At 43.9% G+C, this 14,643-nt stretch overlaps 2 protein-coding genes across 2 annotated transcripts in view; one reads left to right on the top strand and one right to left on the bottom strand.

The window, feature by feature from the left end:
• The first annotated feature begins 313 nt into the window (after positions 1-313).
• NUDT6 (nudix hydrolase 6) lies at positions 314-12,211 on the top strand. The gene is made up of 4 exons (XM_026042732.1): positions 314-551; positions 4,653-4,708; positions 8,249-8,303; positions 11,664-12,211. The coding sequence occupies exons 1-4, from the start codon at positions 314-316 to the stop codon at positions 12,053-12,055; spliced, it is 741 nt and encodes a 246-aa protein (XP_025898517.1). The 3' UTR covers positions 12,056-12,211.
• FGF2 (fibroblast growth factor 2) overlaps positions 12,101-14,643 on the bottom strand; it is a 27,537-nt gene continuing 24,994 nt past the window's right edge. Inside the window, exon 5 of the mRNA XM_026042731.1 lies at positions 12,101-12,723. Coding sequence (XP_025898516.1) covers positions 12,538-12,723 — 186 coding nt within the window. The 3' untranslated portion in view covers positions 12,101-12,537. The remainder of the gene's footprint in view (positions 12,724-14,643) is intronic.

Below are 14,643 nucleotides of genomic sequence, written 5' to 3'. Positions count from 1 at the left end.
GCCGCTGGCTGCAGGGCAAGTGGCGGCGGCGCCCGCTGCTCCGCGCGAAGCGCCCGCGTCGGGAGGGAAGCTCGCGTGCTGCCTGGCAGCCCCGAGCCGAGCGGCGGGGAGCGGGGCGGAGCGGGCCCGCAGCGCTGCCGGGGATACCCGCACTGCCCTTGCCACCTCCTTGGCCCGGCCTTGCAGCCGTGGGGCCCGCTGCAGGCCCTGCTGTGCCGGGCKGTGGGCAGGCATAAAGGCCTCCAGGGAGCAGGAGCGCGGGGAAGGCGGTGGCTGCGGGTCGGGAGCCTCGGCCTCCTGCGCGGCCGCTGGGATGGCGCCGGCAGCTCCCCGTCGCTCTCTTGCAGGTGCGGTTAGGCGCTGGCGGGAGCAGGGCCGGGTGGCCGTGTGGCTGCACGTGCCCATCCTGCAGAGCAGGCTCGTGGCCGCGGCTGCCGCGCAGGGCTTTGCCCTGCACCACGCCGAGGCGGACGGCTGCACGCTGGCGCTGTGGCTGGGAGAGGGGCCCAGCAGGCTGCCCCCGTACGCCACGCACCAAGTGGGAGTCGCAGGTTAGTCCCCAGGTGTCCCGGCGCGGACCGAGAGGCTCGTGCTTGCTGAGCTCCGGCTGCGGCAGGACCTCGGCTGGGCTGCCGCACAGCAAACACACCCAGGCTGGCCAGGGGCACTGCCCAAAGCGCAGGTGCCGCTCGCAGACGTGCTCSTAAGGCCAACTGTGCTTGGCTGAAAACAAGCCCAGAAAGAGGGACCTCAGTATCCCAAGTKGAGAAACCTATAAACAGCCCTGGGAAAAGAAAATGCTCCGAGGCTTTAAAAAAACTTACCTTCCTTCAGGACTGTTGTTTTGATCATTTTGAGAGGCGCWTCCTGCCTTTGGGTTTGCAGGTTAGAGAGGTGGAACTTCAGGGTTACAGAAGAATACTTTTAGAAACAGAAAAGCACCTGTAAACATCTTAAAAAGATCACATCTCTATTCCAGTGCTACCCATCCTTGACTGTGCGTGTTTGATATGTGCATCTGCCTAAATAGTGCTCAAGTTGGCGTCTGCAAATGGGGCAAACTTTTACCAGTAGAAGTTGTTGGGGAACTCGCTCAGTCCAAAAGCTCCTCTAAAGTATATTTAAAGTCCATATCCCAAACACATCCTCTGGACACATGGGTGTCTTAGCGTCAGGATCTCCCACAAACAAACTTGGGTGTTGCTCTATAAAAGAACTCCAAAGCAGTTCCCAAGGAACTAGCTAAGAGGGTTAGCTGTTTTTCCATACAGCAGAGTGTGAGGAACCAAGGATGAGCCCAAAATACAGCCATGTGGGTCTCCACAAGAGTTCAGTACGTCTGCCTTCTCTTTCAAGAGCCCTCCATCAGAAATGCCGCTGCCTGCGCCATCGCTCAGTCACTGCCCCTAATGTGGCAGTCGATCTGGGCTCTGTGTTCCGATAAAAGCTGTAACATTCAACAGTCAGGACAGTGAGGGCAAGTCCCCCTCGTTACAAGGCGGAGTTGACGGTCCTTTGCTGGAAGGGCTCTACGGGACGTCACTTCATCCGTGTGTGCCTTGAAGTGCCGTGTGTGCCTGGCAATTCCGAGTTAGAAGGGACTCACAAGAGCAGGATTATCCCTTGTAGCAAAGGGGAGACGGGGGAAAAAGAGCTTCAGAAAGGCCTTTAATTAATACTGTTGTTAGGGGGTGTTTTCGGCTAGAACACCAGCAGAGGGCACTGTAGAAGCTAAGAGAGGCTTGGGATTTGTCAATGGACATGTTGGAGCATGTTTTCCAGAGGTATGAAAACCTCACCATTAAAATATGTGGCATTAAACCCGAGGAAAACAATGCACTCCCCTCGCAAAAGCTCAGCATTACTCCTATGGTTAGAACTTGCATATTTGGGAAAGCAGAACTGATGGAAAGGGGATTTTTTCAGAAGCGTGGAACTTGCGTTTTTAAAGCAAATCATTGAATGCAAATGCTGTGGCCCTGATGACTATAAAAAGAACAATGGAGAATGTGGAGATACAGTAACTTTGAAAAGTCTTCCATATAAATGTTTGAAAACAGGAATAGGAAAGCCTTCTTCTCAAGGCATCATTTGCTGTTGCAGTTGCTGTTGTACTTCTCAGGTGAACGCCCCATGCAAACAAACAAATGTTGCGGACAGCAGCAGTTTCACGCACGGGGGTCTCTGGGTTTGGTAATTCACGGTGCAGATGTCAAACGTGCAGAGCTGCCCGGGCGCGGGCAGGCGCCGGGGCAGGGCAGCTGCGGGCTCCGTGCGCGCCGGGCTGCCCCTGCCGCGCGCGGCCGCGCTCCGGCCCYGCGGTGACCAAGGTGTGAATGGGCAGGGCCAGGGCCTCTTTCGCCATCAGAGAGCTGCCAAGCGGAGCGCCTAGAAGCCTTACTCATAGGGCTTGGACATTATTGTCTAAAAATAGTGGAATTTGTGAGGCATCTTCCAGCTAACTTACTGCATCCTTCTGTAGGCAGCAGGATTTCCCATATATGTAAAGGGTACAGGAAAGCCCCCGATACGTGAAATGATTAAGGTACTTCTGCAAGGCAGTTTCAGCGTTCTCCACCTCTTAGGAGGCGGTGGTTTGCCATCCACACGAGTGACACATTTTAAGTATGCAAAATAACAGGGTACCTGAGAGGAAAGCAGTTCAAAACCCATTCTCTTCTCCCTCCTACGCAGCACTTGCCTTACCACGTAGGTGCTATTTTCATTGCTTTCTGCCTAAATCTGGTTGTTGAAATAAAGCCTTTGGAGTTGAAGGGTCCCTGCACACACATGAGCATCAGCTTTGGCAAGTCCTGTTTCTTATGAAGATGTCTGAAAAAGCAGCATCTCCACAAATATCAAATTAGTCGGCACAGGGACACAAAGCTTGATGGGTTGTGACGGTCCAGGGAATCAGGAGTGATTTAAAAGAAGTTCCCAAGTTTTTTGCAAAGCGATGCCCATTCCTGCCTGGTGATGTCTCCAGAGCAAGCAGCCATGGTTACCTGTGCACACATGCAGATGAGTGCTGTTCAGTTCTGAACATGTTTTTCATGGATGTTTAGATCAATTATCAATGGAATAAGAAGAGTATAGGTATTTTTATTCTCCATTACTGGTTATATAAAGGCTTTTTTTTTTCCTAATCTAATTCCAAAAAGAACATTTGAACAAAACAGTGCAGTAATACTGACTGCTTGGTTATGCTACAAGAGTAAACCTTTCCAGAAAGTCATCCTGGGCTGGATGGATGATTTAAAGCTGCAGGTATCACACACGCAGTGCGCACAGCCCAAGCGTGATCTCAGTGATGCTAAACAGATGTGGCCCCGCAGCCCTCGCTGCCTGGCTCCTGAGTTACACCAGGGAAAAGGAGGCGAGAGGACAAATCCCGTTAATATCTTTTCTTGCTTGCTTTTGATACTTAGTATCATCCATCACCGTTTTTGGACACCTCACATAAGAATTCAAGGCCAAAAATTACATTCGCAGGCATCAATTTCTTGGGAACAAAAGAGAGAAGTAGTTGTTCTAGTTGACCCGATCAGCCGTTTCCTTTCTTGAGCAGCCCTCCCTGGTCTCAGAAGACCATTTGGCTGAAATCTGGCTTTTTGAGAGAATGATCCCTGTAATCACAGCATGTATGCATCCAAGTTCCTTCTGCTTTATTTTTCCTCAGTCAGTACAGTTCTTTCTTCTCAGTGAGTACAGTACTTGAACCATTACCCTGCCGAGTATTTACAGGAAGAATGAGCTCATAGAAGTCACAAGCCACGAGGAGACAGATTTGTGACTACTGACTTAAACCATGTCCTTTGACATATCTTGAATGAGGGCTGGTATTTCAGTTTGGAAGAATTCCTCCTACACATAAGTCTACCACACGTTATTAAAAAGAAACGGATGTCTTCAAACTAGACACTCATTCSTTAATACTTCCCTTGTGCGGAAATATTTCTGCATAGTACTTTTAATGTGTTTATCATCATGTTTTCTATCCACAAATGACTCCTCCTGCTAGAAAGTGATAGCATTTCTTTATAGTTACCTACTAATTTGAAACCCATGGAAGACTGATGTGGAAAAGAGCCTGGCAAATTGTACCCGTTCTCWTGCTGCTCACCGCAGCACGTAAATTTAAAATCTGACAAAATGCCTGTTTTAAAAGGAAAATACTTCTAAAGTATGACTGCTGAGTGTGACATGATGACTAGATATGAAAGCATTTGGGTTTTAAAAATACAAAACTACACAATCTGCAGGAGAAATTCATGGGCTAACTGAACAGTGTGATGCAGCGAGAGGCTGAATTTCCCTGCCTGCATCCTGATACATTTTTCTTAAATCRGGTGTGAGTGTCACTTCTCCACGTGGGAGCAATGCTTTCTGATTAGCAAGTTGACTCAAAATACTTTAGCTCCTGCTAAGTTTGAATTTTTATACGTACCAATACATAGGATTTTTGTTGTATTGAACTGCATCRCTTTTTTTCACTGACAAACTACTTTATGATAAATTCTGAAAAATCTTGCTAAGTACAAGCTAAGTATCACTAGGATTTATTTCATTGTAGCAAAACATACTAAATTAGGAGCTTTAAGATATTTGTCCAAAACACTTCTGTCTTTTCCAATATTGTCTCTCTCTAATAGGTGCTGTTTTAGATGAAAGCACTGGAAAGGTGTTGGTCGTACAAGACAGAAATAGGGTAAGTTTGCTTTAAAATCTTAAAATACAGAGATGTTAATTTAGATAAACCTACTCTGTAGTGTAAAAGAAATATCTTTTCATTTCAGTCCATAGTTAAGTTACTTCTTTTTAGTAGTATTTTCGAACATGTCTATCAGCAGATTGTCATATCTACATCTGAATCACAAAAACAATGAAATGATAGACTTTGAAAATAGATGGCTTTGTTGTTAATTAGAATCAGTGATTGACTGAGCAGAGTGGAATGGCATATTGCTTACAGGAGGGCATTTTAGTGAATTAAAAGGATTTTTTAAATGATTAAAATCTTAACGATTTACACAGACTTCATCTTTCACCCAGCTAAGAGAGGGTATAATTTCATTTAACATCCACAAACATATGTATGCATATATGCCTATTTGCATTGCATTTTTCATTGCCAGATTTTAATTTTTCAATGATAATATTTCAATAGATAAAAAAGCAGGGAAGTTTATATTATGAAATTCATACTATGAAGCCTATGTTAAAAGCTCATATTATGTAGAAGTTACTCTAAATGGTTGCATCTAGCCGTCCAAAGAAACAAACAAAAGTCTGATTTACAAATCCTGAGTTATACATACATTGACAAATGCTAAATCACAATGAAATTACTGCAGCATTTTTTTTTTTTTAAGGTTCAGGACAGTTCTCTTACTCTACATAAGTGTTTTTAAATAATAGAATCCAAAAAGAAAAGAAAAAAGCCCGTTCGTTAGTGCAGCTGCCCAGCCGGGTTGTGTGGGCCCCACCGAGGTGCCGGCCGGCAGCGGAGCCGCCCGCGGCTTCCAGTCGCTTCCAGGCTGCTGCCACCGAGCGCAACGAGCCAGCTCATCCAGAGCACAGGAATGTCCAGCCACTAAATGCCCTTCTGGACAAAGAGCAAATTGCATCTTAAGGAAGCACTATGCTGCTTCTGAATTACACTGGGTAGTTGCAGCATCTTTTGTACCAGGTACAATTTTATTCACAGCAAGCAATGCTGTCTCAAAGGAAACAAAAGGCTAAGCAAATTTGAATGTGATAAAAAATGGTTTTCCTGAAAAGTTATTTCAAACAGAAATCCATAAAGAGTAACAAAATGAGGGAAAACATTACACAACATTCTCCTGGGGGAAAAAAAGTGTGATAGTCTCAGCACAAATACACCCGTATGAAAGGATATATAATTCCTCAAATTAATTTCATGGRCAATGATGAAGAAGCTTTGAGGTACTCCCCACATTCATACATTCCCCAGTTTATTCTCCTAGCAAGGAGCGCTCCACTCGGCTCCCGCTCTCTCGCGTGACGTACATTAGAGCAGATCCCAAGCTGCACAGTATGTTTTTTTCATTGCCTTCACTACCCAGGTATCGTTGCTGCTTTGAGTTTTCTCTTTTCTCTTGTAACTGACCTAAAAAGATTCTCCAATTTTGTATTTGGATCCATGCAGACCTCTGGAAAAGCCCCATACCTGTAAGTGGATTTTGGTAGAAGGATTCTGGTTTTGTTTGATTTTGCAAGTTCCAGGCATAGCTGTGGCTTTAAATAAGCAATGATGTGGTAGCCGTGACCCGGCGAGCCCACCTGTGTGAGGCAGGTGCAGGGAAGCTTAAACACTCACAGAGGAAGTGCCCGACCAGAGAATTAGCGCGGCCACGGTGGGCTGTGTGATGTGGCTCCAGGTAGCCAAGCCGCCAGCGCTGGGGCATCTTACTCATTAGCACTCGCTAACGAGCGCGGCRAGGTAGAGGAAGCACCGTCCTTCCGTTGGAAGTCCACATCCTCCACGTGTTCCAGCTGAGTAAGTGAATAACCTGCCGGAACTGAGAGATGAACTCTCCGGTACACCGAGGATGCTTATAATTATAACCTGGGAATAATCAGAATTTATACCTGCTAACTAACTATAATCGGCTGCATCATTTACAATTCATAGTTACATCGAAGCCAAAATCTCACTAGCYGTATTTTTTTCCTGCCTTTCCTGAAATAAACAGCTGACAGATTTGTTCCTAGGAACCGAACTACCCACTGCTTCAGCTCACTAGTAACTACACTAAGYTAAAGAGCTTCAGTGAAAGGATGTTCTCACAGATAGGTTCCACCATACAACATTTTGAATTTGTCATGCAGAGCAAGGCAACCAGAAATAGTTAAAAAAAAMCAAAAAACCCTAAAAGGCAGAGAAAGGTCAGAGAAAGGCAACCCCTCCTTTCTCTAGAAACACGTGCAGTGAGTAAATACAACAGTGCCAGCCAAGTGGCTCACGTCACCCTTTGCCCATGTCCGTTCCACCATTTTTCCTCCCGCTTCCCCCCAGGTACATGATTTCCCTGAAATGGGGACTCTCCTACAGAAGCAGGTTTCAAAAGTTTGAAATATCAGGCTTATATGCAGCTTTTTTTTTTTTTTTTTTTTTTTTTTTTTTTTTTTTTTTTTTTTTTTTTTTTTTTTTTTTTTTTTAAGAGCTGTTTGGGTTGTATCGGGAAAAAGAACAATTCCTCAGCACACAAAGATTTCCAGGAACTGAAAACAAATCTGAAAGCCAAGAGACAAGTACATGTACTTTCCATCTGCAGTATTTTTGATCTTTTGCTCTAAACTCCTATCCAAGACCTTTAAGAGTGCCCAAAAAAGCCATTTTCCAAAGTAATCAGTGGGATTTCAGATCACTGGAAAGCACACAACTGCTCTCTATGCTGCATGCACAAGAAAAGCTACCTTTTTTCTTTTTTTTTTTTTTTTTTGCCAGAGTATACATTTTTTCTGCATTAGTCTCTAGCTGAAGGTTAACTTCTTCCTACATTCACTTTTAATATGGAAAGGAATTAAAAATAAATCGTACATACAGCACAGAGGTAAGGGTAAAACCTGCAAACCCTCATGCATTTGCAGGAGGTCTGGAACTGACTCTCCTTTAGCAACATTAATTACAACACCAAGTCTGCAGTTCACATTCTGTTTTAATTACTGAACTTTATTGCAATTCAATATATGTATCTATATATAAACCACACACAAGGCCTCAGTTCTTGTATTCCGTAAAAACAAACGACAAGTTACACTAAATGGTTATTACAGACACACAAAATCATCTTAAAGCCAGTGCAGTATAGAACAATACTACAATCATAATATCTGTTTGTAAGATTAAATATATAAACATTTATAAAAAGCCAAAAACATGAAAGTGGAATACATCAGTGATTAAGTATGAGACTATATAGACTATAGCAGCCTTTTTTATATCCAGCTACTCTAACTAGTTCTCTAGCAGCAACTTTTGTCTAAGGATTGTTAGACACTTTGTATTTTCAATCAGTAGATGTTTTGTTCCAATATTTCATACATACCTTTGATCATCACATTAGCAAGAACAAAGAAGTTCCTATTTAAAGCCTTCCTGATAGTTCTAAGAATAATTACAATACTGCAACTTCAACATAAGGGTCACGTATTATTTGTCACCTTCATATTACGGAGTACAGCACAGAGCTACTTCATTAATATTTTTTTTCCTCCAATACAGACTGTAAACGCATGGAAGTTTCCAGGAGGCCTCTCTAATCCAGGCGAARACATTGGTGAGTCCCAGTGCAACAACTCAGACATCAACCAAATTGTAAAGTCATTGACAACATTGAAATACATTGTGACCAACACGTACGTGTAAGAGGACTCCTGGGACTATTCACTTCCTTCAATGAATGGTCAATAGACCAAAYGACATGATCCTATGTCCTTAAGATTAACGGCGCTCATAGCATGATCCTATGTCCTTAATATTAACGGGCAACACGGCACTCAGAGCAGAAAAGCTTTAAAACATCACGCTTTTCCACATTTTCCCTTAAAGCAGGATTTGAAGCCAATTCGTTTCATTTTTGTAGGCTTTTTTGGATATGCTGTAATATCAGCTAGAAGTGCCTAAGATGAAGGCAGTCAGGAAATAAACAAAATAAAACCCTGAAATACAAGAGTTTTCAGCTCACTCTGGAAACTAGGGTGCTGAGCTCAATAACATACTGAGCAAAAATTTCCAACTCCACATTTTTATGGGCAAAACAGGAATCAATACACTTGCTTCTTTGCACCGTAGTGCATTTGATCTGTTTAGACTAAAGACTTTCTTTGGCACAGGCGCTGCCTAAGTGCAGTGCCTGAGTCTTGTGGGTACCTCCTTCCAACTAGCAACATAAGGCACTTCTACACTGGAAAAGATCAAAGTTGATTTGAGGAAACCCTTTAGTGCTACGTAGCTTGGCAGAGGTGATGATACATACAATTGCTGCAGTTATTTTCAAAGGTGAATGACCAAATGTGTGCATGAAACGACAGAAAATAATACTTTTTCTCCTCCTATCGCAGCCACTTAAAATTAGGATCCATAGTTTGTGACTCGGAAAGCCTACTGTACTTAYTAGTAAAGCCCTAGTTTCAAAAATTTTATTTCCTAGTATTAATATAGTCCCACGTTAGTGTTGAAATCTTGTTATATTTCACTGTTAAGTAAAGTAGGACCAAAAAGGTTGCCAAAACCACGCAGCAGTTCTAGCAAGTTGGTATCAAGCCCAAGTTTCCTGAACCTGTTTTATGCCTCAGGAATTTCCCTCCTCTGCCCTAACAATCTTCCAACAACTGGCTTGCAATCCAGTTCATAATTTCAATACACAGAGCAACTGCTTTCTAGTTTACGTGATGTGGTGGAGAGTCCCTTCTCCTGACTCATTTTATGACTCATCATATTTTAACCAGCTCTGTTCTCTCAGAGACAGTGACAGGAGGCAATATCAGAAGAACCCTGAGCCCTGTGCGTGTTGTTTAGCCAGGCCGTTAGTGAGAGCGAGAGGATCTAGGCCAGGAGATGCCAGAGGAGATTTTATACTGAGGGAGGAAGAAGAAATCTCTTTAGCTCCCCTCATGCCACTACTAAACAATATAATAAAAAATACTGTTAGAGTTCTCTATCACATCTTAATATTACAGGGAAAGATAAATTAGTAAAGCATAAAATATAATAGAGCTTAATTTTAGTTTTTCTTCACTTACATCAAGCCTTATAATTCACAATCATTCAAGAACCTAAATTTCAGAGTGCAATTACACTGCTTAAAGATCCTGTGATTAAATATAGATGACTGCCTACTCTAAGGAAAACAAATCGTTTTGCACAAGCAGTTCCTAGAGTTTCCAAACGCAGTTTTATGCATCAGATTGCACACACTTTTTTTGTTTGAGTATTTTTTTAAAGTCAGGCTCTACCCTTTTAGTTTAACTGTCATTATCTTTTAAATATATATACACATACATTTAAATAAAAGAGAAACAGAAAAAGGCACTTGATCTCAAGGCAGAACTCAAAGCTTAATTACAGTCCTGAATGGTTCCACCTTTCTCACCGCAGCACACCTCAGCGGTCCTCATGGTCTCAGTCATTCACCTTCCCTGACCACGCTGGTTTAAAACAGCCATTTGCCTGGTAATAAAACCACTTGCCTCGGGGGGTTTGCTTCATAACCACTGCCTTACTTTGACGAGGACTGGGGGCCTCTCCGTGGACAACACAGGACACAGTCTCCCCCAGGGATCAGGACTGGTAAACGAGTACATTCCCCTATGTTATTTTTCCCCTCTCACACGTAGCAGATTTGTCATTAGGTGAAACTGGAGTGGATGTTCTAGAGGCGCCAGCTATCAGTGGTCCCTGGTCCCACAAAGGCCTCTGGACGCGGCTGCCGTTGCCTTGGCACAGACTGCTCTGCTGGAAGGTGARGGCGGAGCTGAGGCAGAAGCCTGAGCAGGGCCAGGGCCAGCCCTGCAGAGCTCTGTGGTCTTTGCTGGACAGATCCCTTTGTTTACACATTGCTGTCCGCTGTATATCCTGAAACTATTTTCAGTATTTTGAAAACACACAATTAAAAAGGCTGGTTTCTTTCACCTCTGACATTTCAAGATGGTCGTTTGTGCGGGAAGGAGAATCTCCAAGGCTCTGGTAAAATGCATTTTGCCTCTGGAAGCAAGCCAACACYCATTCCTAACAAAAAAAGGAACCATTTGAAGCAGATAACTTTGCAAAACAGTTACATGCACTTGCCACTGAAGACAAGACACAGCTATTTGCTTAGCAAGATTAAAAGAAAAAAAAATATGTTATCTTGCCAATCAGTGTCTGTCCCAGATGAGTAGGCTTTGTCATGATTCAACTGCAGAATTTTGAAAAAAATAAGTGGCATATCAAAAATTCTTGTTTGGGCTTTTGAGCTGTTACTTCAAGAGCTTTGAACTTGCATCGACTTCAGTAATGAGAAAGAGGAGCTCTATGTCCCCTCAGCTGTTACACACAAAAAGTACACGGGCCATGTGGAGCACATGTCTTCTGCAGCAAGAGGCTCCACATCGTGATATTATGGCACATTTGAACTATCACTAGACAGTTAGGGTACATCTCGAGGGCAACTTTCCTTATCTGCAAACAGTRTTTTTCCCCACATTTTCACACATCCTGGCAACGTGCCACAAAGCTAAGCGATTTCTCGGTGATCTGATACATATCCAGGTTTTCAGCTGCTAAGGGTCTGAAGCAGAAACCAGATGGAGGCAAAGAGAATCCATCTGGAAGCTGGGTTCAAAGGACTGAAGACCCATTGTAAGGCTCTGCTGTCTGGCATCAAGAGGTCAGTGAAGTCAGCAACCATCCCCACCTGTGTCAGGGGAGGTTTCCTGCTCTCCTCGCTGTATAGCGTATGTGGCAGAAGGGCCCAATAGCCCCCCAGCAGTCAGTTTTGTTCAGGGATCACAAAAAGGAGCTTATCCTTGTGTTGAAGCATTTATGTTCTGGAGAGCTTAGTAGATAAGAGTGCTTCGAGTCAGCAATTTTCTATGATGAGAAGGTTAAGTGTCAGGCTATTCTTGTATGTTTTGCAAGAATTGTTCTCTCTGCGTAGGAGACACAGCAGTTCGAGAGGTTTTTGAAGAGACCGGCATCAGGTCCGAGTTCAAGTCCATCCTAAGCGTGCGGCAGCAACACAGGCACCCCGGAGCCTTTGGCAAGTCCGATATGTACTTCATCTGCCGCCTGGAGCCTTCCTCCTTCACCATCAGCTTCTGCGAGCAGGAGTGCCTGAGCTGCGTGTGGATGGACCTCGCTGAGCTGGCCAGGACCAAAGACGCTACTCCCATCACCAGCAGTGTGGCCAAGCTCCTGCTTTACGGGCACCGGGAAGGGTTTGAGAAGATCGATATGACCATGAGGGAGCTGCCGGCTGCTCACACAGGCCTGTTCTACAAGCTGTACCACAGGGAGCTGCCCGAGTCCTATAGAAATATTACAGGCTAGGAACTAATTTCACATTTCATTAAATTAATTATTTAGAATGTTTCATGTCAAGTTATTTGGAGCATGTTAAAGTTACTCATGGACTGCTTTTAGGATGGAAGTCAATATTCTATTTTTGAATAAGCAACAGATAAATTATTTTAAATGGTAAATAAGTGTGCATCAGATTAATTTTCCTTTACTCTGTAAAGCAAGTGCAAGGTAAATAAAGCAGCTCTATCTAGATATCTGGTAGGAAACAGGTATGTTATTGAGCCTGAAAATCCAATATATTTTCCAAGGAAGTTTACCCTCACACGCACTGGCACAACAGGTTTAAAAAGCAATAATAAAGACAGCATGAAACATSCATGTTTTAATCTGACAACCGCAGAAGTAGTTATTTCCGCAAGGAATTGCTTGTATGTCTGCTATTTGGAGAGCAGTAGGGAACTACCTTGTTAGTGTAGTGTGGCGCACATTTTCAGACTCCACCGTGGAAATCAGCTTTTAGCAGACATGGGAAGAAAAAGAATAGCTTTCTGTCCAGGTCCTGTTTTTGGTCCGGGTTTGTACTGTCCAGTTCTTTTCAGTGCCACATACCAATTGGAGTATTTCCGTGACCGGTAGGTGTTATAGTTATTGGATTCCAAACGCTCAAAAAAGAAACATTCTTCTGTGGCGCATTTCTAAAAGGGAAAAGAAAAGGACTATTGGTGTTTCACTGCAACAAACCAGTTCTTCAMAGTCACAGCAGTAATTTATGAAGAGCAAAAGTTATCAACACATTTAGTGCCTAGAGACATAGTTATTTYAAAAATAGCTAAAAAGAAAAGTTTGTAGCTATGATTCATTTATTGTCTTTAACACAAACCAAACAGAAACTCATTTGCTTTCACTACGTGGAGAGGCCAGTATTGTGATTTCCATACTCATTAGTTTTACCTTCTCATCGTAAGTTACAATTAAACAAAACTAACATAAAAGACATATTAAAGTGTTTCCCTTGCTGCCCTCATACCATTTTATCAATTAGATAAATAGTAGGGCACAAAGTCTCAGCCTTTGCCCATTCTTTTCTAGTCGTAAGGTTAAAATTTTCTGAAGCCAATTCAAGGCTTTAATTACTCTGTTCTAAGGAGAAAACAGTAGCAAATCTGCATCTATCCAAGGTTKGATTCCTCCTCTCTCCCCAAATCCTTAATTAATATTTTTTTAAACCATTTTAGGGACCTAGCAAACAGGTACATTCAACACAGAAAGCAAACATACTCCATCCAGCTATGGTAAATACTCCTCCTCAGAACAGCACTGCCTCTGTTTTGAAGCCAGCGCGCAGGGGATTTTTCCACTTCTGGAAGCAAGTCTTGTTAAGTCTTGCAGTTACCTCACCTAGGCTGAGTTAACCTGTATTCCCACCTACAAATAAAAAGGTGGATCTTCGCACAACAGGTAAAAAATTGAGCTGAGGAACTCCTTGCCTTAGGAAGTTGCAGTTTCCTAATGCTCAAACAGCTTCAAGTGAGCTCCGGGCCACTAGGAAAGGCAGGCATGAAAATAAAAGCATGAAAATCTTGGGAGGGGAGACAGGAAATGTGAAGCAATGCCTTAACAAGTAGGCTAGTCCGTCACAATTTTCTGGTAATATCCACAAATAAGTATCCAWCTAGAACTAGAATGTGGACTATTTGTGAAAATACACAGGATAAAAATAACTTCCTAAATACGCCAAGTTCCTGTTGCTACAAGGAATTAYGGCTGTCAAATGCAGTCTGGAAGAGTGATCTGTCTCCAAACGTAAGCCTTCAAATGTAAGTTTTGGCAATCAAAAGAGAGCTCCTTCATTTCTACCTTTTTCAGATACGAATTTGGGTTTCTTAAGAAAACTTTCAGCAAAAACAATGCGYGACCTCTTGCTGCTGCCCATCAGTCACTCCAGTTCCTACGCTGTGCGCAGCCGAAACGCACTCAACGGGGTGCACGGCTCCTGATCTGCACGGCCTTGCTCAAGCTGCGCGCCACGAGACGGGGGCACGCAGGGTGGCAGGCGGCGCCTTCCCCACGCGAGCCTGGGGGCCGCGCTCAGCAGCGCAGCCTCGCGCGGAGCGTCCAGCTCGCCCAGCCCTTGGCCAGCAAACGCTGCCAGGCAGCCGCGTGCAGCTCCACATTCACCCGCCACACGGGCCACCGCAAGGCACCCACAGAGGCGGTGGCTTCCCTAGGGAAGCCGCTTCCTTCCCCGCGTCGCGCAGCCGAAAGCCACGGAGCGACTCCCCYGCAGCGCGAACTGCAGCAGCCGTAGCAGCGCCCACGACGCCCGTTAACTGGCTCTGACAATTCTGACCCAGATTAGGAATTCAAGTCTCTAGAGCCACTGAAGCTCTTGGTAATGTCTGCTCACACTAAAAACTTCATCTGGAAGCTTAACCTGTAAGAGCACCTACCAGAATGGATGGCTAATGCCCTGGATATATGGTGATTTTTGTCCTTTCAGAACTACAGCAAGGCCAGGAAACGAAGGTTTGTGTTCACAGCTAATCTTGTATTGCAGTTTTAACCCATGTTATCAAAAGAAAGAATTTTTCCTCAAAAGTAGCAAGTCTTTCAGA

Source organism: Nothoprocta perdicaria, unplaced genomic scaffold (genome assembly GCF_003342845.1).
Source record: "Nothoprocta perdicaria isolate Ctin4 unplaced genomic scaffold, notPer1 scaffold_312, whole genome shotgun sequence".
In the NCBI taxonomy this organism is placed as follows: Eukaryota; Metazoa; Chordata; class Aves; order Tinamiformes; family Tinamidae; genus Nothoprocta; species Nothoprocta perdicaria.
Note: the sequence above shows the minus strand (reverse complement) of the source record. Positions and strands in the feature narration are given on the sequence as shown.